The sequence below is a fragment of the Sus scrofa genome, chromosome 2 (genome assembly GCF_000003025.6).
Source record: "Sus scrofa isolate TJ Tabasco breed Duroc chromosome 2, Sscrofa11.1, whole genome shotgun sequence".
Classification (NCBI taxonomy): Eukaryota; Metazoa; Chordata; class Mammalia; order Artiodactyla; family Suidae; genus Sus; species Sus scrofa.
In genome coordinates this window covers 25,304,536-25,327,930 of record NC_010444.4, presented here as the reverse complement: position 1 = coordinate 25,327,930, position 23,395 = coordinate 25,304,536, and the positions used below count along the sequence as shown (strand labels likewise).

The 23,395-nt window shown below is 39.5% G+C and overlaps 1 protein-coding gene across 2 annotated transcripts in view; it reads left to right on the top strand.

Moving 5' to 3' along the window:
- Positions 1-23,395, top strand: part of TRIM44 (tripartite motif containing 44) — a 103,546-nt gene that overhangs the window by 50,808 nt on the left and 29,343 nt on the right. For both annotated transcript variants that reach the window (XM_003122865.4, XM_005660994.2), the window contains exon 4: positions 5,279-5,298. In XM_003122865.4, coding sequence (XP_003122913.1) covers positions 5,279-5,298 — 20 coding nt within the window. The remainder of the gene's footprint in view (positions 1-5,278; positions 5,299-23,395) is intronic.

Sequence of the window (23,395 nt, the reverse complement as noted above, 5' to 3'; positions counted from 1 at the left end):
ATTTGTTTCCTGTTTGTTCTTCTGTTTTTATTCCTCATTGTCTTTTCCTGCTTTCTTTTAGATTTTTGAAACACTTATTTTAATTCCATTTTAATATATCCATTGGCCTTTAGCTCTATTACTTTGCATTATTTTTAGTGGTTTCTATAAGGATTATAATATATATTCTTAAATTTTCATTCTACTTAAAATTGATATTGTAACACTTCACATAAAATGCAGATAGCTTGAAACCATATAGGCCAATTGACTGCCTTTCCATATCCTTTGTGTATATATATATATGTCATATATATATGTATAATTTACATATGGTACAAACATAGACAGTTATAATTTTAGCTTAAATCATATGCTTTTAAATAAATTAAAAAGGAAAAAGATAATTTCATATCTGTGAGTGTATATATATATATTTTAAGAAAGTTTGTAGTAATAGTTGCATAATTCTGAATTTACTTACTTATATGTACTTAAAACAGGTAATTTTATGGTATTATAAATCATACCTCAGAAAAGCTGATAAAAACAACATGTCTAGCTATCCCATTCCCCAAGTGCTATTTGCCTTTGATTCATGAGGATTAATCTAAAAACAGAACACTAACACAGTGTGTCTATTTTAAGAAACCTTCAGTACAGATGAATTTGATTAGGTCAAGAAGAATAACAGAGCTTTTGGTTGAAGGAGTCCAAAAATTACAAGCTTTCCTATTGACATTTCTTTTTAAAAATGTGTTTTTAATATATCTGTTTGGGTCATCTTATAGAATATAGGATAGAGGAAGAGTTTCAATACCAGTAATATGTACTGTGGTCTTTCTTCTTTTCAATAAGATATGCTCTTTTCCCTCTTCAACTAACTACAGTTTTTTATTTCTTAATCATAGTATATTTAAAACTTGCAGACACAGCAGAAAGTAAAGACAGCACACTAAGTGAATAGCTATCCTTGGGTGTTCTATTTGTGTGTGTGTTTCTTTGTCCCCCACCCTGGCTTTGTTGAGATATTATTAATGTCTAACATATGTAAGTTTAAGATGTACAAAATGATTACCACAATATAGTTAATACCGTCATCCCATCATGCCATTTTTTTCTTAACGGGATATTTTAAACTTTTGGGAGTTCCCATTGTGGCTCAACAGTTACAAACCCAACTAGTGTCCCTGAGGATGCAGGTTCAATCCCTGGCCTCACTCGGTGGGTTAAGGATCCAGCATTGCCATGAGCTGTGGTGTTGGTCACAGATGCAGCTCAGATCCTGTGTTGCTTTGGCTGTGGTGTGGGCTGGCAGCTGCAGCTCCATTTAGACCCCTAGCTTGGGAACTTCCACATGCCCCATCTGTGGCCCTAAAAAAGAAAAAAAGCAATATATAGTGAGATAATCATAGAAAATTTTAGTTCAAATGACTAAACCATTAAAAATGATACTTGAGGGAGTTCCTGGCAGTAGTGGCGCAGTGGGTTGGTGATCTGGCTTGTCTCTCTGAAGGTGCTGGTTCCATCTCCAGCCTGGAGTAGTGGGTTAAGGATCCAGCATTGCTGGAGCTGTGGCATAGGTTGCAGCTCTGGCTTGGATTTTACCTCTGGCCTGGGAACTTCCGTATACTGTAGGACAGCTGAAAAAAGAAAAATAAATGATACTTGAATACTCTAAACGTTTATTATAAACTTGAAATACCTATCTGTGTATTTTTTTGATTCCAAGTCAAGGACTTTCCTTTCAGAATATGGATTTCTGTTTGGAGTAGACTGTCATATTTCTGGTATAAACTACACCCATACTGCACCATTTATAAGGTCCAATATCAGTCTGTTTATAAGTGAGGAGAACATTTGAAGAAAGTTTAATATAGAATCCTAGGTTTTTATGCATTATTTTTTCTAATATTTTACGTGTCTCACCTATATCAAAATTGACAGCAATTTTTAAGTAACTCATCTTTATTGAATGTTTTGGATGTGTTAAATTTGATTTTCATGGAAACAACAACTCATGGAACAACATTTCTCGCTTGCATTCATTTTTTTTAATTTAATAAGATGTGTTATCATAATTACAAGTTCATCTGATATAAGCAGGCTCAGGAGCAAACGAGTTTGATTCTTGGTGAACCTTTTTTTACTGGTGGATATAGAAATGAAAGGTTGTACTAGATAGAGTGTAACATACAAGAGCATTCAGGATATTTTACAGAGGGATTTGGGAGCATTGCTTCATCTAACAGGTCATTTAAACGCAAATTGGTGTTTAAAGACTTTCAGTTCTAATACTGTCTGAAACCAGAATTTACTCATAATGGTGGTAGAAATTAATCTTAAATCCTTATATTTTGCCTTCCCTTCTTTCCCCTCTTGAATAGATATGGTACTATGGCTTGTGCTGTGCTGGGTGCAGAGAATAAAGAGATGACCACACAGTTTCTATTCTCAGGGAGTTGAAATCCAAAGAGGGAGCCACTGTGTGGTTCTGGTACTCTCAATTTTCTGCTCTAACAATTAGCCCAGAAGTGTTCCCCATATAGATGTGGAGAACAAAGTAGGGTTACTCCAGTCTGTCAGTGAGGAAAACTCTGAGTGACCCTTGACCTGAAGGATGGATGAGATTAGCTAGGCTCTTGGAACAAGAATGTGCATCTTCAGGGAAGAGCATGGACACAGCTTTTACTAGTAAGGATTAGCAATCCTCTGAATGTCTGCTGACATGTTCAAAATTGCTTAATAATTATATGTATGTCTTTGTTCTTTATTTATTCATTTCTTCAAAAGTGAAACTCTCACCCTGGTCCTCCCCATGCTTGGTGGGAGTGATTATTGTTTCTGAAAGTAACCATTTACCTGTAAGTAGCAGAAATGGATGAATGTAAAACAGAGTCCTGTGCCCCATCTTCTCTGTTCTTCCCCACTCTCCCTAGAAATGTTACTAGTTAACATTTTAGGGTAGTACAGTAATGACCACCATTTGTTGAACACCTCTTAAGAGCTACTTTTATACACATTCTCTCATTTATTTTAACCCACATAGCCACTTGGTGAGGTAAGAATCAGGATCTCCATGTGTAGATGAGGAAATTGAACCCTGGGAAGGTTAATTGCCAAAAGCTCTTCTGAAGAACTGGAATTTGAAGCCATGTTTCTCTAACTCAGAAAGCCTGTCTCTGAACCATCCTACCAAAACATGTGAGAGTGGAGGACCACTCTAAATCATGGAAGAAAGTTTGGATACCTTTCCTACATGGTTCTCCTAGATACTTTTGTTTCAACATCCAAAGATAATTGAAAGATTGTGTTGAGGTTTAATTACATCATTGATAGTTCTGTAACATATTAAATTTAGTTATATGAATTTTTCTTTCTGAATTACAGTTCTCATAGCACATGCCAGTCAAATAAAGGGCAGAGAAGATTCCCGCCATCCCCATACCCTGCTTATACCACGTGCCCTACTTCTCTCTCGTTAGAGTACAGGTGATTACCACCCTTACCAATATTGCAAATTCTTAAGTCTGCTAAAAATGCCCTTTTTATCCACCCTCCGGTGTATAATCTGTTCTAATTCACCTTGTGCCTGGCCATCTCCCCTTACCCTGTTGCAATCCCAGCCTTTCAGCTCCACTCCACTGCCCACCCCCACAATCCCCTGTCCAGGGCATACACGTATACATCCTTCTTATCTAGTTCATAGAACTCAAAATTCCTTAAACACACTTAAAAAAAAAAAAAAGTGAATTGCTGTGCCCCTTGCTCTTGCTGGTCCAGTGCTCGTCCCACTTCTCTTCCATTGTTAACCTAGGAGAATCCTGCTTATACCTTAAGTGGCAGTGTAAGTGTCACCTTTTCTGTGAAGCCTTCTTCCCCTGCTCCAGAAAAGGCACTATTTGTCATTTCTTTTTTGACTCTCAAAGCATTCTCTTAGGGTAGAGCCCCTAAGACATTTAGTGATAGTTCATTTTCTGTCTGTTTCCCCTGCTCCTGAATGGGAGCTCCTTGAAGGTTAGAGCATGATAGATTTTTAAATCTTTTCCCCTCAGCACTGTCATTAAATAGCTTCTAAGGAATCATACTGATTTATTAGTGATACTGATAATAACCTTTATTAAGTGCATCTATGTCTCTGTGCTTGACGTTTGTACACAGTATTGCACTTAATCCTCATACTCATCCTGTGTTACAGAGCAATTTCCACCCCTTGTTTTGCAAATTTGAAAATTGAAGTTGAGAGGCAAAATAATTGTCCAGAGTAACATAGCAAGCAAATAATAGAGTCAAGATTTGAACCCAGTATGTCTGAATCCAGATCTCATTCTCCTTTATACCTACCTATAGGATCAATTGATCAGTCAGCCCCTCAATCAAGTCAGTTCTCTGGGGAGTTACCTCCCAACTAGGAGACACAGTCTCTTTTGAGCCCAATCCGGAATGACTAAAGAGGAGGATCTAAAAGATACATGTGTTGCCAAAAAGATGAGTGAAGTCCCTTGGAAAAAGGCTTGAGGGTCATTTGAAAAATCTTGTTTGGTCACTAAAAGAGGCTCAAGGAAATCTGCTGTGATCACTGATAAAGTTAGGTTCAGAGAATACAGTACCTGGAAAAATCACCCTCACATGTTTTTGTTAAGAGTGCATGAGAAAAAGAAAAAAAGCCATTGTTTGGCTAAAGAATTATGAGGTTCATCAAATGGCTAGAAATACGCTTTCACAAAGGAGAAGACCAACGTCCAGATTAATTAACTAGCTTGCCCAAGGGCACATAGCTAATAAATAACAGAGCTTGGACTAGAATTCCTTTCTTGAGTCCCAGTTCAGAGCCTTTTGCACCATAGTGTGTTCTTTATTAGAGTTTCTGTGTTATGTTTGGAGAAAAAAAAAATGCTAGGCCAAAGAAGAGGTGAGTCTTTGAGGGAAACAGCTTGATGCTTTTGGAGCTGGTCAGCTTTTGCCTAAGACCTGCTACTATTTTGGGCTCTCAGTTTGCTCAGAACTAAATACTGCCAGCCATACAAATAAAAAGGCAGGGCTATTATTTAGGCCTCCTAGGTCTATGCATTCACTTCTTTGCTTGCAAGGGCAAATTGTTAGTTCATCTCTGCTGGGCAGTTTGAACATAGGATTATGTTAGCCCTGTTTTAGCCCTTAGATGCCTACTGGTTTGTCTCTGTTACAATAAATGTAGAAGCCTTGCTTTCAGGTTAGGAGAGAAGAGGGAAAAGAAAGTAATATAAATCAGCTTTTACTGATGCTGATTTCTAATGCAGTTTCTTTCTGTTTCTTTCAGGGCGACGAGGAAGGACCCAGGTAAGATCATATTATTGTTGTTTGTCTGTTCTCAGAATTGAAGTAGAGTGACATTTGTGGCCTTTTAATGCTCCATGAAATATGGACAGCCAAGGAACAGCACAGAAAAGGGATCTCCATCTTAAGCCAGGGCTTTGAAGATCTTATTTTGTAAGATTCCCATCTCCTTCCTCATCTATGCCATTTCCTGTCTGTAACCTTCAGATAAAGGTAGGCTTTAAAGTATGTAATGACAGTAGCTTTGCTTTATTCCTTAGCACATTCAGAATACATTGTTAAGATGAGTAGGCACTATATTTGAATGGTAATTAGATATCAGGTGGACTGACTAGATAAAATTTTGCATTGTTCTTTTTTTATTAGAATTGGATGGCTTTTTAAAAATGGACTCTAGATCCAATATTTTTTTTTCCTGTCTTTTTAGGACCATACCTGCGGCATATGGAAGTTTCCAGGCTAGGGGCCGAATCGGAGCTATAGCCATTGGCCTGCACCACAGCCACAGCAATGCCAGATCCATGCTGTGTCTGTGGCCCACACCATAGCTCATGGCAACACCGGATCCTTAACCCATTGAGCAAGGCCAGGGATTGAACCTGCATCCTCATGGATGCTAGTCAGATTCGTTTCTGCTGAGCCACGACGGGACCTCCTGGATTCAATATTCTTTATTTCTGATCTGCAGCATCTTTGTGTCTGACTAAAGACACCTATACAGTGAATCTGAGGTCATAGGTGTACAAAACTTTGTTTAGAAAAAAATTAAAAAGTTTCTTTGTGCTTCTCATTCACCACATGAAGTATAAAAATACATTTTATTGCTGCCTCAGCCTTGCAGTGGACCTGGACTCTGGTTTACTCACTTTGGCTGTTTTTCTGCTCAAGCAGTGAGAACAGGCTCTTGGAAATGTTATATAGCCATTCTGTGTACACAATGAAGGGGCATGTGTGCAGAGTTAAATGCGATGTCCATGTGGGTCCCCTCTGTCACATAGGATCCAGGACAGTTCAGGCTGGGAGGTATCAGAAAGGTCATTCAGGCCACTGCTATTCAAGCTTTGGTTTTAGTAAGAAAACGCCTTTTTTTTCCTCAAATGAGCTTTGAGTAGAACTCCACTGTATAAAAACATTTTTTTCACTTCCTTACAATAAACCTGAGGGGCTGCTGCAGAAACCTAGGGTTCCTGAGAACTCAATTTGAAACTCACTTACCTGATTCAAGTTTTTCATTGAAAGAAGCCAAATGAGTTGTCCAGGTTTACCTTACTGGTGCCAGGATTCCACCCTTCTTTGGTTTTACTTACAAATCAACAAATACAGTTCCTTCTTTTTCCTTTCTCCCTCCCCACATTCTGAGCCCCTTTCTTAGTGCCAAACCTTATCCCACATCTGCACCTCCTGATGGCTTGCCTCCCTTGCCAACTGTAGTTCTCAACCGAGGGCTAGTTCCTTGTCCTCAGTGGCTAAAGCTACAGGCTCTCTGCTTTAAACCTTCAGGGAATCCCTTCAAACTCCATCTTCCAGCCATTCTCAAGAACAGGCTCCCTTTGTATTGTGGTTGATTTCCCTCTTTCTTCTCTCGATTCCTCCCTCCTTTTCTCATGATCCTAACTGTGCTATGCACTGAACAAATAATGAAAACTAAGACGGACATGATTCCTGCCCTTGTGGATCCTAAGTCCAGTGAGAGAGACAAGCGTATAACCAAGCACTTATACTTTGGAGGAAGTGCAGTGATTAAGTGAACTTTAGGCTGCTTTAGGCAGGGCTCCTAGGTTATCTTGGAGGATAAAGGGAGGCCTACCAGGAAAGGTTATATATACATGGAGGTCTGCAGAATGAGAGGCAGGCATAGAGCTGTTCTAGGGATGGGGAGCAACTTAGGTATTTGTGGCAGACAAGAGAAGGGTAGAGGAAAGAAAGCAGAACCCAGATCATTTAGGACCTTATAGGCCTGCTTATGGTATCTGAGCTCTCTCCTGCAGGCAGCGGGAGGCCATTAAATAGTTTTAAACATGGATTAACCTGAGTAGATTTGCATTTTGGAAGTCCTCTCTGCCTGTAGAATGGAAAGTGAATTGAAGGTAGGTCAGCATTAGAGCCTGGGAGACTAGTTTGATTAGGCTAGTGATCATGGGAGTCTTTGTCAATATCTTCTCTAGTTGTTGATCAATTTTTCACCATTTTATACAGACCTTTAGTTTAGACAAACTCTTTAAATTATCTCTTCTATTCCCAAAACTAGCCGTAGCTCTTAAAATCCAGTCCAAGCAGTGCCCTAGAAAGAGAGCTCAAACAAAACCTATATAAAGAAAACACCTCAGCAGATGTAATGTTCTATTCTACTCCACATAATAGAAATGGCATTTCTTTCTTGGGAGAGCCTGATTAGGATGGACACATTCATCTTGTCTTTATGGCCACATGCCCGAGTCATGTTGATTAGAAGAATATAGGGACCTTATGAAGAGATTAACTCCTTTCAGAAGTACTATCTAGTGTGTGGTAGTGGCTTTAGAGTTTAACTGCAGATTCCTTCATGTCACTTTGACAAGATAGTGGCGAAGCATAGAGTTTCTTTACTATCAACCAAGGTGTCAAGCTGTCTCCCTTGAGCCAGGCTGCTGTGGATGTCAGTAGGGATTCCGTTGAACTGGGATTTGAGACAACCCTTTTTTGGTACAATGAGCACTTGAAAAAAAGCATTTTCCAATTTGGCAGAAAGAGGAAAGATGAATCAAATTTTCCTTTTACTCTTTAAATTCATACTTACTGGTTTCATTCAGTTTGTGTTGAACTACTATTTGGCTACGTTTATTCCAATTAACTCTTGAGGGCAGATTGCCTTTGATCTGAAATTTCTCTCACTTGTGTTATACACTTTACCGTCTCAATAAACCCGAGTTTTGTTCCAAAGGCTTCTGTCTTGCTGACAGGTTTAAATGCGAGTTTGATGTGTGAGAAAGACAAAAGGAAGTGTGGGTCTGTCCGTACCAGGGATGGAATATAAATGAATCTGAAGACTCCCGGTCCAAGGCTGCTTGGATTTTCATACTGGTGTCTCCTTTGCTACTATTCTTTCCACATATCCACTTCCCCACTGTCTACACAGAAGTCCAGGGAAAATTGGGTTGGATCCACTCTCCATGGTGGCAGGAATAAAGGAAAACTCCTGTCCTTTTGTAATGTGTTTGTCTGTAGTAGATCTAGGTTTTCCTCTGTTCCCACCAGTTAGAGCCCTTCCTTCTTTTTTCTTTTTAGTTTGGACTTCCCAAGTTGTTTGACACGAGGTGGCCAAGTATTTGTGTTTTTTATGTCTGTTCCTTGTTATGTACCATGTTTTTTATATATTCTCACTTAACCTTCTGGTAAAGCTTACTGATGTAGTTATTATCCCCCTTGTAAAATGAGGACATGAATACTCAGAAAGATTAAATTGTTCTAGATCACCCTGCTAGTAGCAGGGCTAGGACTTGAATCTCGCCTGGCTTCGGAGCTCTTGCCCTCAGCCACCTTTGGGACCGTCTCCAAGAGGCCAGCCCACTTCTTTCTGTGACCCTGAATGAAGGGCAAGAGGATTCATACTCACTCATCAAGGGTCACGTTGATCTTCTTCCTATAACCTGGAAGTTCTTACTTTTTTGTCATCAAAATGCTGTGGCCTTAGTTTTCTGCAAGCTGATTCTCCTCTCCTTAACCCCTGTCATTATGAGGGGATACTTCTTTATCTCATCTTTGCAGGGTATTGTCTGAGGGTCAGCAGCAAAAGTGGTGCTTTTAGAGACTCCCTGGGAACAGGAAACCAAGCCATCCTTTGACCTGAAGAATTAGCTGCCAGTTGCCCCTCCATCCAGTAGTTACTCTTTAAATCGATGGTACAGTCAGAGAGATGACAAGGATCCTTAGAGGGTGTGGAGGAGCAAAAGTCCTAAATGTGCACAACATGGATATTAACCACTGTAGAGTCACCTTTTAAGAGAGTGTCTTTGAAGCCCAGAGTGATTTTTTTCTAAGCCAGAAAAAAGAAAAAAAGCAATTTACACTTTTGGCAGCAATTTTCTGTCTTCTCTATGCTATTATGGGAGATGTTGTGTTTGCTCCCTCGCAGATTGGCTCCTTCTCTGCTCCTGCCGGAGCCTGCTGAGAAGTGATATATATTCAAGGAGAAGGGATGGCAGTAAGATCTGCTGCCCTGAAAGCTATTGTGTAGTGGGAGGAAGTCAGAAAGGGAAGGACCCTCAAACTCTTGTGCTCAGAAGAGAAAGGAGCAAGATCAATATTAAATTTTGATTTGCTATTGAGATTTTCTGGGATTTTTTTTTAACTAAGAGGAAAACTGCTTTTTAATAAGAACAGCCATACTTAGGACTTCTGTAGAATTTTTCATCTTCAGAGCTGGCTCTTATTCAGGCAAAAACTCCAGCTGAGGTTAGTGTGAATCTGTCCCATGCTGATTCTGTGATCGAACAGGCAGTGAGTTCTGAAGGAGTAGGAGCTCAAGAAGAGTCATCAGACCTACCTTCTATTCTTGGCCTGCCTGGGACCCTGTGTGACCTTGGGCAGGTCATTTAACCTCTTTGCCTCTTTGTAGTCTGTTTTTATTTCCCTGTAAATACTGGCCTTTCTTTCCCCCACTCCCTATCTAACTTTCTGGGATATGGCTGTGTAGAGGAATACAGTCTTTTTTTAAATTTTGTTTTGGTATTTGTTTTTTTGGCTGTACCCATGGCATGTGGAAATTCCTGGACCAAGGATGGAGGAATACAGTCTTATATCAAATGTGGAATGAAAAGAATCTGCTTATAGATTCTGTAATTTGGTAGACTTTTTTTCTAAAGTTCTCAATTTTGTTTCCTTAAAAAATTTCTTGGGGCTATATACTAGGTACTCTTCCCCCCTCCCAAAAATAATAAACATATATATGTTCTTAGATATAGCATTTCTCTTCCTGATGACTTAGATTGTAGAGATAAGAGGGGACTAAGTCAGTGATACAGGGTTTCTTTTGTTCTGTAAGAACAAATTTATGTTTTGTTTTTTATATTATTTTCATTTCAGAAGACCTAGCTGGAAACCAAAGCAAATTATCCTTATGCTTGTGACATGAAGTAGAACTATCAGGGCTGCTTATTACAGAAGTGAGATTCTAACATCTAAGTTGGCCTTTAGTGTAGAGTCTCTTAGCTGTCACCTTTCCCTCTTATGTAGCCTAAGCTGACTTTGTTTTCCCCCACTGATGTGGATTGTTTCTCCTCTGCTCTTCCAGGTGAAGGATGAAGGCATGCTATGCATTGTATTGCCTCTATATAATAAAGCAAGCATTCTTGCTAAAGTAATTGATTTTCAGATATTTGCTTGTGAGAGTCACAACTTTATTTTCTTTGTTCAGATTGGTATATAACCAGAAAAGCCATTCACAGCTGGAAGATTCAGCCAAGGTACCTCTAGCTGATTTCTTTTGCCTCACACTGGAAATGCTGGCTAGGAGCAGCCTGTATTATAATATACATCTGCCTGCCCTTTTTGGCTTCATAATGCCAAGAGAAAAGGTCCAGTAGGAAAAGACTTGGATGTCATTTTGCCTGGTGTGGTTTTATGCTAATCAACTTTGGTTTGCCATCCAGTAGGTAGTCCTGATGCTTGGCAGGCTAACCTTATTTATGTCTTTGACCTCAGAGCTTATCAGGATAACATTCACCTCTAGGAGTTTTGTTCCCCAATTTCTTTAGCAGGAAAAGTTGAAGAAGGATTTTTTTCATTCATTTATTCTCAGACATTTTCAGCCGTCTACTGCATTGGCAGGCTCCTTGTGAGGCCTCAGAGATGTAAAGATGAAAAAGACTTTGTCCCTGCATTTAAAGACCTCCAAGTCTAGTCTGACAGAACTACATAAACAAGTTTAATTTCACATTTAAGTGTAATATAACAATTATTATTATTATAAATTATTATAAAGAAATATTTATCGAGTGTCAAATATGTGCCAGGAAGTATTTTAAACATTACATATTTTATTTCTCACAACAGTCCTAATAAATGGTTAACACATTGCCTTCATTTCTCATCTGAATGAGAAAACCAAGTTGCAGAGAGGCTATATATACACAAATGAGGTCATTCAGCTAAAAAGTGATTGTAAATATGTTGGATGTAAGAGGGTACAACTAAATCAGAATAGAGTCAGAAAAGATAGCATTTGTTCTAGACTTTGGAGGATAGGTGTAGGGGGTAGGCTTTTCTAGATGGAAAGGGTAGGAAGTCCATTCAAACAGAGAGACCAGCATTTCTGAAGGCTCAGAGGAATGAAAATGCATGTGCTATATGAGGAATGCTAACTGCCTGACTGGACTGTGGCAAGGATGAGACTAAAAGGTGGGTGAGTCTCCCTTATACAGGGTCTTGTATGTCACTTGAGGTACCAAAAAGTTTATACCATTTCCCATTACTTACGTCTTGACTACAGCATTGTCCTATTCAGAGAAGAAATGGACAGACTTTTGAATCTTATGGGTCTCTTCCTATAGTCACATCTTTTGAGTTGTTAGTGTGCAAATTGTTTGCTTACCCTGTGCCTTAGTTTCCCTATCAAATAGCACATATTATTATATTTAAAGAACAGTTATTTTATGAAGCATTGAAAGTATTCTCGGAGTTCTCGTTGTGGCTCAGCGGTGAACAAACCCAACTAGCATAGATGAGGACATGGGTTCGATCCCTGGCCTTGCTCAGTGGGTTAAGCATCTGATGTTGCTGTGAGCTGTGGTGTGGGTTGCAGACACTGCTCAGATCCCAAGTTGCTGTGGCTGTGGCGTAGGCCGGTGGCTACAGCTCCAATTTGACCTCTAGTCTGGGAACCTCCATGTGCCGTGAGTGCGGCACTAGAAAGACAAAAAAAAAAAAAAAAAAAAAAAAAGACTCTCCTTTTCAGTTTTTTCCTTTTAGATGGAAAAACAAGCAACTGAGACAAAGTAGTTGTAAAAGGAAATTGCTTATTTAATTTTAATCTTATTTATACCCCTGTTTTGACACTTTTTACCTTCCTCTAACTTAAAATCAAATTTGGAAAGTAGATACCTAGTTCCTTCTAAGTTAATGGAGTAAGGAATACTAAAGCATCAATGTTTTCTAAATAGATGTTAGGCTTTAGGTGTTTCTTAGAAGCTGGTCAAAGAATGAAATTGATGTCACATTTGTCCCTGAGTTAGATCTGACGCTGAAGAGTCTGGTTGGAGTCTAGTTCTCTATTCCTTGTTTATCTTCATAACCATTTGGACTGGCACCAAGCATTATAGATTTTAGGAAGTCACAAAACTTCACTTGTGTATTAAGAATAATAATAAATAAATTTTGTGTCATTGGTTATGCCGCCCTTGCCTGTGGTAGCCACAGCCAAAATGTTAGTGTTGTCTTTTTCATTTTAGGAGACATCTGCTGGTCTCTAGTGTCTTCTCACTTCCTCTCAGTGAGAGGCAGGCACAAAAGGTCACTAATTCCATTTTTCCGCTAACTTCCAAGGATCTTTCCCTTTTTTTTTTTTGTTTAATAAACTTTATGTGGCTGAACTGCATTTACTTCTTTACCCAAAAACCTACAGCAGGTGTCTGTAACAGATGCTGGCAGCAGAAGCTGATGTGTTGTTTTGTTTTCTTTCTTTTTTTCTTTGCAAGGTGATATGAAGTTTAGAGTTATTGAGTGCAGGTTTCTTTAAAATTAGAACTGCAAGGAGGTAGCTTCAGAACATTAAGAAAGGTGGCCAAAGGCTGAGATAAAACCCAGGCACCATATTTAGTGAGGCCTTTGCCAAGGACCAGTATTCATGCGCCTGTCTTGTTTGGACCTGGGACCTAACCATGAGTAGGTTCATTAAAGAAATTCTTCCTGGTGTTCCCATGTGGTTCAGCAGCTTAGGCATCTGGTGTTGTCACTGTAGCAGCTTGGCTCTCTGCTATAATAGTGCAGGTTCAATCCCTGGCCCAGAAACTTCCACATGCCATGGGTGTGGGCCTCCCCAAAGTAAAAATACTTCTTTAACCACAAGCAGAGGTTTTAGAAAAGAAAAACAGTTTCTTACATAAATGCTTCATCCCCCGACACATACACACTCCTTAGCACCACTACGCATTGTTCCCCATAGGTTGTAATGTGGTTGTAAAACAGAAAAGCGTTTTGTTTCCTTGGTGAGTACATGTCTCCTTCCCCTCTGGTTCTATCAATTCTATTTAAAGGAAATTGAGATTGAGCATGAGAACAACGCTGAAGAGAGGAAGGAGCTGACAGAATTACAGAGAAGGTAGGCAAAGGAGCATTTCTCAGCTGTCCTGGCTGCTAGCATCTTGGTCTAGATGCTGTGGGGCAATGTGCTGTTTTATCCCACCTGCGCAGGTACTGCCATTCAGACAAGGACCAGTTAAAACTGACCAACTGCCAGCTTTGCCCTGACCTTCAGGGTTGTTCAGGATCAGTAGCCAAACAGCTGTGATAATGATACCTGCTTATGTGCTGAACGTTAAATAGGAGCTAGACCTACATATATTATTTCAGAGCTTTTAAAAAACTATATGAAATGTAGCTATTCTCATCCCCATTTTGCAGATGAGGAAATTGGTACTATAAGAGGTTAAGTGATTAAGCTATGGTTACACAGAAAGTAACTCAATCAGATCTAATATGCTTAAAATCCTGTACCTTCGACTACCACACTTATACTGCCTTTCTCAGGAGATGGAAGAGTCATATCTTCCAACATCTTGGCTGAGAATAAGCAAAGTTAATGTGTGGAATTGTGACAAGCCAACAGGGATTAGGCATTTTTATCAGAAAAGTTTTTTTTTTTCATTTTCTTTGTTGAATGCCAGTAAGCACTTTGTATGAGATGGAAGTTGGGGGTAGAACTTGCCAGGAAAATGCCTAAGGTGGAATGAACAGGAACTTTTCTCCCCAGACAGGTAAACATTAGTTTACTCCCTGGCTTTTGTGGAGCCAGCAACTGCCATTGCCTCTTCTGAAAGAGCCACTGTTCACCCAGTGGCAGGTGCAGGCCAACTGTTGTCATGACAACGGCAGGAGAGGCAAGCAGTTTAATTCCAGAACTGATAATTAATTGGGGGGTGGGGTGGAGGTGGGGAGAGAAATGGGGGGGGGATAATTGTTTTGGGAGGGAAAACTTAGCAATTACCAACAAGCCGCTTAGATAAAAAAGGCCAGGCACAGATGCTCCAGCTCAGCGTGCCCCTAGATTTCAGCACTTATCCCCTCGGCTTGGGAATTTTTGATAAACTAAAATGAAGGGTCGAGTCCCCAGCCAATGAAGACTCTTTAAGGAACTAAATGAAGAAAGAGGAATGTTGCATAGGCTGTGAAAAGAAATTCAGGGGGCCAGATAAATGAGTGCCCTAAATGACATCACCCAGCCAGAAGCAATCCACAAATGCTGACTAAACTCTGCAGGAAGAATTCATGCTCAGGGAGAAAACAGGACCCACAAAGCATACCCATTTGTGAGTTCCCACCTCTGTGAATGGAATCGGGGAGAGTGGCTTATTAGAAAGAAAATAAAAGGAAGATTTATAGAGATGATGAATTTGCTTAGGTACCTGATCATCATATTAGTGTGTCAGCCTCTCAGAGGTTGTAGTGATGTAAGTAAGCTAAGCATTCCATGTGGATTATCTATCTCATTTAATCCTTATAGCAACCTGGAAGGATGGTGCTGTTAGTATTCTCGTATCAGAGATGTTCTGTACTTTGCCCAAGTTCACAGAGCTACTAAGTCAGTGTACTAAATCCTATTATCCTATTGATTTGTATTTATAAAATAAACCTGTACCACTCTGGGGAAGTCGTGGTCCCAATCTAGAATAAAATCAGACTTAAGTAGCTATAAATAATTTGTGAAAGAAGGAAAATAATTTTTTTCCAGTAGAAGAAGTAAGTTGCAAAATAAAATACTGAATAAGCAATGTTGGAGAATGTCCTATAGTGCTTTTATTTTTTATTTTATTTTTATTCTTTTAATTTTGATGAGGCTGCACCTGCAGCATATGGAGGTTCCCAGGCCAGAGATTGAATCTGAGCTGCAGGCATGACTTGTTGCTGCAGCTGTGGTAACACTGGATCCTTTGAATCATTGCACCGGTCTGAGAATCAAACCCACACCTCCTCAGCGGTCCAAACCTCTGCAGACAGATTCTTAATCCTTTGCGCCACGGTGGAAACTCCCTATCATGCTTTTGATATCTATCCAGACTTATAGCTCACAGATTAGCCCTGTGTCCCAAGCTCTGATCAGGAATAAGTGTGAGTCACAATTTCTTCCTAACTTGTCCTGTAGCTCAGGGCAGGTTAAGGCTGGGAGGAAGAAGTGACATTACACAGTGCACAGTAACTGCAAACTCCTCTAGTGATATATTTTCACCACATTTCCATGGTTTATGTACTTTTCATGGAAAAAATGCCATAGTATATAGGAAGACCTCCCTGTATTCCAGAGTACAAGCACACATGTGTGTATGAGGGAGACATAGAAAAGAGTTTGCAGGGGGAGAGAGAAAGATTTTACTCCCCCTCCTGGGCATATATCTGGACAGAACTTTCATTGAAAAAGATACATGCATCCCTCTGTTCATAGCAACGCTATTCACAATAGCCAAAACATGGAAACAACTAAATGTCCATCGACAAATGAACGGATTAAGAAGATGTGGTACATATATACAGTGGAATACCACTGAACCATAAAAAAGAAAAAATAATGCCATTTGCAACAGCATGGATGGAACTAGAGACTCTCTTACTAAGTGAAGTAAGTCAAAGAGAAAGACACATACCATATATATGATATCACTTAGGTCTGGCATCTAATATATGGCGCAAATGAACTTTCCACAGAAAAGAAACTCATAGACTTGGAGAACAGACTTGTGGTTGCCAAGGAGGAGGGGAAGGGATTGGGATGGACTGGGATTCTGGGTTAATAGATGCAAACTATTGCATTCGAGTGGACAGGCACTGAGATCCTGCTGCACAGCACAGGGAGCTATACCTAGCCACTTGTGATGGAACACGATGAAGGATAACATGAAAGAAAGAAGGTACATGTGTATGTATGTATGGTTGGGTCACTTTGTTGTACAACAGAATTCGACAGAGCAGTGCAAATCAACTATAATTAAAAATTTAAAAAACAACAACTAGTTTTAGTGAAAGGAGAAACATAGTGTTCATTCAGCAGTATTTACAGAGCACTTGTTTTGTTCCAGGCATTGTCTTTGGTGTTAGAATACAGTTTTCAGTGAAACATTCAAGGTCCATACCCTCAAAGAGCTTATAGTCTAGAGTCTCAAGTAAGGATTGAAGAGTATAAGTAGTATGTAATTTAAAAACACATTTTAAAGAAACCCATTATTTCTTTTCTTAAAACCTATTACAGGAAATAAAACTTGCACAGTCCTTCTGGCAAAGGGAAAATATGCAAAAGATAGAATACCAAAGAAGTATAGGTAGATAATTACTACTTAAAACTGAGATTTCCCTTGATTTTCCAGAGGTTTGACAAACTAGAAAGTTGATGTTGCCTTTGCAAGTGAAACAATTAATATCAAAATTTGGGAACTAGACTGACACAATAATTATACCGGAAAATGTAATTTTGTCTGCATAATGGAAGTGGGATTATTTCAAGGAGATCTCATTAATGTGCTGTTCATCTACAAAGAGCAGTGTAACCTTTCTCTTATTAGATTAGTGCAGGGTCATGATGCAAAAAGCGGTTGGAATAATTTTCAGTCTTTTGTTCTAAGAAAATAAATTAAGCACTGTCTAGGAGGCTAGATATGGAAATAGAAATCATGAAGACAAAAACAATGCAGCCCCTCATTCTGAAATTGACATAACCTTTCGTTTCTGTAGGTTTTATTCCTTTATCCATTTGTTTAACAAATTTTGTTGAATGTCTGCTGTGTGCAAAGCAGTGCTTGATGTTGAAACTGATGTAGAAATTGAAACCAAATAGTCCCTATTTTCATGGTGCTTACTATATAGTAATTGGTTGCTCCTGCACATTTCAGGGCCATATATCTGTTCTCTGTCTGTTTAGCCCTCCACAAGCTTAAAGAATCAGCACCCTACTAAAAGGATGCACGTCATGTGCAGTTATAAATGGAAACCTCCAATGCAGGGCTTCCCAGGTATGTTAGACTGAACACTGATTATTTGACTCGTTGACTTAGTCTTTTAAATTAGGGTTCCATGGTCCGATAAGTCTGGCAAATGCTGCTTATTTACCCACCTCTTGGAGTTCCACCAGTACCATCATATAATAAAGGCTTGGAGCAGTCCTGTGACATTGAGACCTTGGTTTAAACATTGCGATAATGTTTACTTTGTTTAACCCAGCATTCCCAAACTTATTGAGCATTAGGATCTTTTAACCCCTTTCACATCAATATGCCTTAAAAACAGTGTTCCTCAACTGTAGGTATGTGGCTCATTGTCCACTGTATGTTGAGACTTACTGCTGTGATTTGTCCTCCAGAAAGAGGGCCTACAAAATGTAAGGCAATATAGTAGGTTGAACTTCAAAAAACTAGGACTTCTGAACCATTTCTCTACTGTTATTGATATAATTTATGTACAGTACAAATAGATAGTTACCAAAATTACAAATAATTGAAACTGATACACACTCCTGGGAAAAGAAAGCCTAGAGAGGGCCACTGGGATATTTTTGTAATGGACACTGAAATTAAAGTCGGCTGTCCATAATTCCATGCAAAAATAAGATATCCATCATAAACAAGTTTTTTGTCTTTTAATAATATAATTCCTTTTACTTTTTAACCATAAAAAGGTGGTATTTCCAGTGTGGACCCAGCACGTGGTCTAGTACAGAGTAGACCCTCAGATAGTGTTGAAGGCAAGACTGGAGCGGACAGTGATGAGGAACATTACCAAAGGCAGAGTCGCCCACAACAGTGTCACTTTTTAGGTCAGTGTATAAAGTGGACATATCCTTTTGTCACATGATAGTGCCTCTTACTCCTAACAGCTGATACAGGTTATCACTGGTTGGGAGGAACCAAAAAAATATGTATTTTATGTATGTATACACACACACACACACACACACACGTATACATGTATAGATGTATTTTGCAAACTGATACATGCTGCACCTAAAGAATAATTGTGTTTGTTTTTTCTTTTAACTAATGTTCATGAAGGTGCTCAGCATTGTATGTGTCGAAATTTCCCTGGTATGACGCCAAGTGGGATTATACACCAGGACTGCAGTATTCTGACTTAAAGGCCAAGAGAGCAAGGCAATGAGATTAGAATGTCAGGCCTTTGGTAGAACTTCTCTGATTCTCAATTTTCTCATCAGTCATCTAGGGGCAATAGCACCCACTCTGTATTTAGGATCAAGTGAGATAACATCCGTGAATGATCATCTGTTAAGAAATGCAAATAAGAAATGTAACTTAGGCTCTGCTCTTTAAAGTATAAGCATTAAACAAACAAAATAGAACTGGATGATGTAAAGTTAAGTCTTTTCATAATGGTATTTGTTGAGACATCATGGTATTTATAACCTGAAGTTCATGCATAAGTCATTTCAACAAACGTTTATCAGAAATAACAAAGGAAACAAGATTACCTTTGGTTCAGCAGCTTTACAACTTACAGGGTGTACACAGACATCTCATCTCCTTGTTTGAACAAACCTGAGAGGTGGCTTTGCTATCCCTGAATTACACAGATGAGGAAACTGAAAGTGAGTAAAGGACTTAAAGGACTTGTCCAGGCTGCCCGGCTAGAGCTAGAAGCGGCAAGAGCCAGGACTTGAAGTAAGGCCTTCTTTCTTGTTCTATATCCTGTGCTTTTGCTCTCATAGCTGCTTTTGCTCAAAACATAAGTCTTGTTACATGTTCTTCTCCCTTTCCATAGCACTTCTCCCCTTTACTTCTCCTTCTCAGTAAATGGCATCATCACGTCTCAGGCTGGTAACGTAAGAGTCATACTCAACAGCTCTCTTTTCTCCACATTCCATATCTAATTAATCAGCAAATTTTGTCAGAGGTTTACCCTCAACTACATCAAATCCAGGGACTTCTCACCTCCCTCCCCCTCCTCCTCACCATACTAGTCCAGGTCACATAACTTATCTCCAGGAATTCTACTGTTGATCCCTTATTGCCACTCCTACTCACCCTTCCCCTCCCTGGAACCCCTTCCCCATTCCCATAATGCCAAATCTTAGATACAAGATGGATTCTCATAATGCCCATGATATCATGTCTGGCCAGGACTGTAAATCACACAAAATCCACCTCTCCTCAGCCTGCTCACCTCATCCTCAGCAGCTTTTATTTCAGTATGTTTTCTTTTTTTTTTTTTTTTCATTTTTTTTTTTTCTTCTTTTTTCTTTTTTTTTTTTTTTTTTTTTTATTTATTTTTTTTTTTTTTTTTTTTTTAAATATAAATTTTTTTTTCAACTGTATTCATCTAGAATGTAATACAGATTTTAATAAAAATATGCAAAAAACTGTTCAAATGTAAAACCCTTATAGAAATTAGATTAATTATATTCTCAGTGTGTCACCTTGTGCAGGTCATTTACTTCAGCTGATTTCTGTTCTGTGTGAATCTGCCTTTGTTATCCACCAATAGTCTGTGAGTTTCTGAATGGCAATATCTGTACTTGATTTTTTTTTTTAATCTCAGTAGCAGACGTAGCAGGTCCGTTGTGCTATTTGCTAACTATCTATATGAGCAATACTTTGCCATGTTCTAGACTTGGAAAATGAACAACTAGGACTCATGAACCCTTAGCTATTCCTTTGATAATGGGGATCACGGTCATAATAGCAAACACTAATTGAGGGCTTACTGTGTGCCATTCACTGTTCTAAGAGTATTATGTGTCATGATTGCATTTAATCCTGATAATAGCCCCATAGGGATAAAGGTTGTTACCATCCCTATTTTCCAGATGAGGAAATTAAGCAGAGAAAGATCAAATAATTTGCCCATGTCACATAGCTCATAAATGGTAGGAGCCAGGGTATGAACCAAAACCATCTGGCTGTAAAGTCTATATGTTCTTAGCCAGCTCTCTCTACTGCCTTCTCAAATCACCACTGTAGGCTTACACTGAGATAGATAGGCAGGTAGATGTTTAGTAAATAAATACTAAAAAAGAAAAAGTTCTCCCCATGTATATATTCTAAAGAGGGGTTTTAATCTAACTATACAAGGCTAGTTTCTTTGCTCTTTTCATTTAAAGCTGCACACAGGCCCTGTCTGGTGTGTTTGAGCCTTCTGAGAAGGGCAGGGATGCGGTAGTAAGAGCTTTGAAGGGGGAGTAGACTGTGTGCTCAGACTCTGGAGAGACTGGGGCAGCCTCTTCCCTGTCCTTGGCAAGTGATGAGCTGCAGAGATGCTTTCATGTCAGTGGCTACCCTTTCAGCTGCAGACTTTTGTGCCTTGTGCATGTTGAGGTTGGAGAACAGCAGCCTATCTGAGCCAGCAGTAGTACAGGCTGCTATCTGGAAAAGCAGGGTGAGATCTCAGATGTATCATCCTGAGATAGTTCCCAAAATAAACAGATCTTCTTGTGCTGACGCCTACTTTTCCAACCTGAGGTCCATTTCCTCTTTCTTCTCCTAGAACACTCCTTCAGAAGGCATTTCTCTTCCTCCCGCCTTTGAGGGATAGGGCTGGCATCTAAGAAGTTCAAAAGTTATGTCTCCATCAGACCCGAAAGTTGTTTAAAATTCAGCCTTTGCTACCAGAGCTCTTGAGTCAAGGGGAGGAGTGTTCAAGCCAGACTTATGACTCCCTGAGAACTGGAAATAAGAAGGGTAGCTCTTTTCTGAATTAACCATCATCAATCAGTAAAGAAGTCTCTAGGGTGAAATCTTTGCCTGCAACTAAGTGGAAATGGCAGAGGATAGTCAAAAGATTATACATGTGTAACATGTCATTTTATATTTAAAGGACTTGCACATCACAGATTTTGATATCTGAAGGGAATCCTGGAATCAATTCTCTGAGGATACCAAGGGATAAGTGTAATATATGAAATGATCAGACAACATGAGATAATATGTAATTTAAAACTAAATGTATGTTTTAGACTCTAGCAGTAGATACATAGTATCATTATCGGTTTTATAGCCTGTTCTATTGCTCTTTATATTTCTTTTTCTTTTTTTTTTTTTAGCAGCACCCACAGTGTGTAGAAGTTCCTGGACCAGGAATCGAACCCTCACTGCAGCTGTAACCAGAGGCACAGCAGTGACCATGCCAAATCCTTAAACTGCTGAGCCACTAGGGATCTCCTGTTCTTTATATTTCTAATTCCAAACTGTGCTTATAATATTTGATGTACACTTACTAATTTTATCAGATTTTTATGTAAATTTTAAAAAAGGGTTCTCAGACTCAGTATGATGTACTGGTTAAAGAATATGAGCTTTGTGGTAAGAGGTTCTGGTCAGTTTCCAGCCACATCACCTACTAGCTATATAATCTTAGCCCTACTATTTAAATTCCTTAAGCCTTGGTTTTCTCATCTATAAAATGGAGAAGATGATGATAGTTTCTAAAGTAAGATTATTAAAGATTATCAGATCATTCAGTAAAAAAAAAAAATTCTTTCAAGCGCCTTTGAGTAAAGGCACTGTTGTGAGTGTGTGCGATATGTAAATGCCCCTGACATCCCAGTGGCAACAGCAGCAAACATTGACTCTCTCACATACCGCATACCCCCTGTAGATCAACTTCACCTCTGCTCCCTTCTCCTTCATTCTAAGGCCAAGGCTAAGAGCAGCCCCCCTGTGTGGGACATGCTGGCAAAGGGAAAAGACCAAGGGCAGAATAGCACAACCTACCCTAGCAGAGCAGGGGGTCACTGTTGAGGCAGGTGCGAAATGATTTCAGGTGGAAGGAAGGGTCTTGAAGGCCTAGAAGATTAGAATATTGTGGCAGTGATTTGACTTGGATTAGAATACTAGCAAGAGGGAGAAAAGAATGGATGGGGGAAACATGGGTATGGGGTCTGGAGAGGACTTAGCGAGTGGCTGTATTTGAGGAACAACAGAGAGAGATGGGGTGCAGTCAAGAGCACTGGCTTCCAGGCCTCCCTCTGTTAGCTATATAACTCAGGCAAGCTTTCTGGGCTTGAGTTTAATATTTATAAAATGAAAAGCCTATTTGTTGTGGGCCCTGCGATTCCCTCTAGCTCTATCCCTCTGTGGCTCTAAGACCCTGGAGTCTTTCTTTGTCTTAGAAGACCACAGACTACTGGTGATGCTAATGGGAGGGAAGGTTGGCTTGGAGAAAAAGATGTTAAAATGACTCCATTTTGCATTTGTCTCAGCCCATTGGGTTGTGTGCATTTCCTCTTTACCTTTGCTCATAGCCCTCACTTTCTCCTTGGCTTTCTTGTGAATCCAAAAAGGAGATAGAATTTGTTTTTCCTCTCCAAAGTAGGTCCCTTAGGAACACATAGAGCCTTGAGGTCATGGGACTAATGTAGCCTTATGCATAATGTTTCTCCAGCGTCTTTTGATATCCTAGCATCTTTATACACTTCTTTGAGCATATTCACACCTTCACGGTGTCAGCCTAGGAGTCTCTTTGGGGAGAAACCTTATCCTTCCCCCACATATCCACCACATATCCACCGAATTAGAAACTCCTGCCACTCTTCCTCCATCTCGAGGGCATGCTTCTGCCTCTCTTTTATCCTTAACCCTATCCTTCTCTTGGGAAGAGGAGTAATTATTCCCATTGTGCAAACAAGTAAAAGCTGCTAGGAAGTTGAAGACCTTGCATTCAACCCAGTTCTCTCTGACTCCAAATCCCACACTTAGCTACTGTGCCTCAGTGCCACCAGATCTTAGCTTCTCCATGTTTAGTTCAGTAATTTCTAATTGAGCTCTTCAGATCCCAAAGGGAACCATGAAGCTAGAAGTAGAAGTCTTAGGAACTATATCTTCGGTATTTCAAAAATTGTAGGGGGAAATCCTACATTTAACTGCATCAGGGCAGAATTGTGTTAGCTGTTTTCCTTCTGTGGTAACCTAATTTGTCA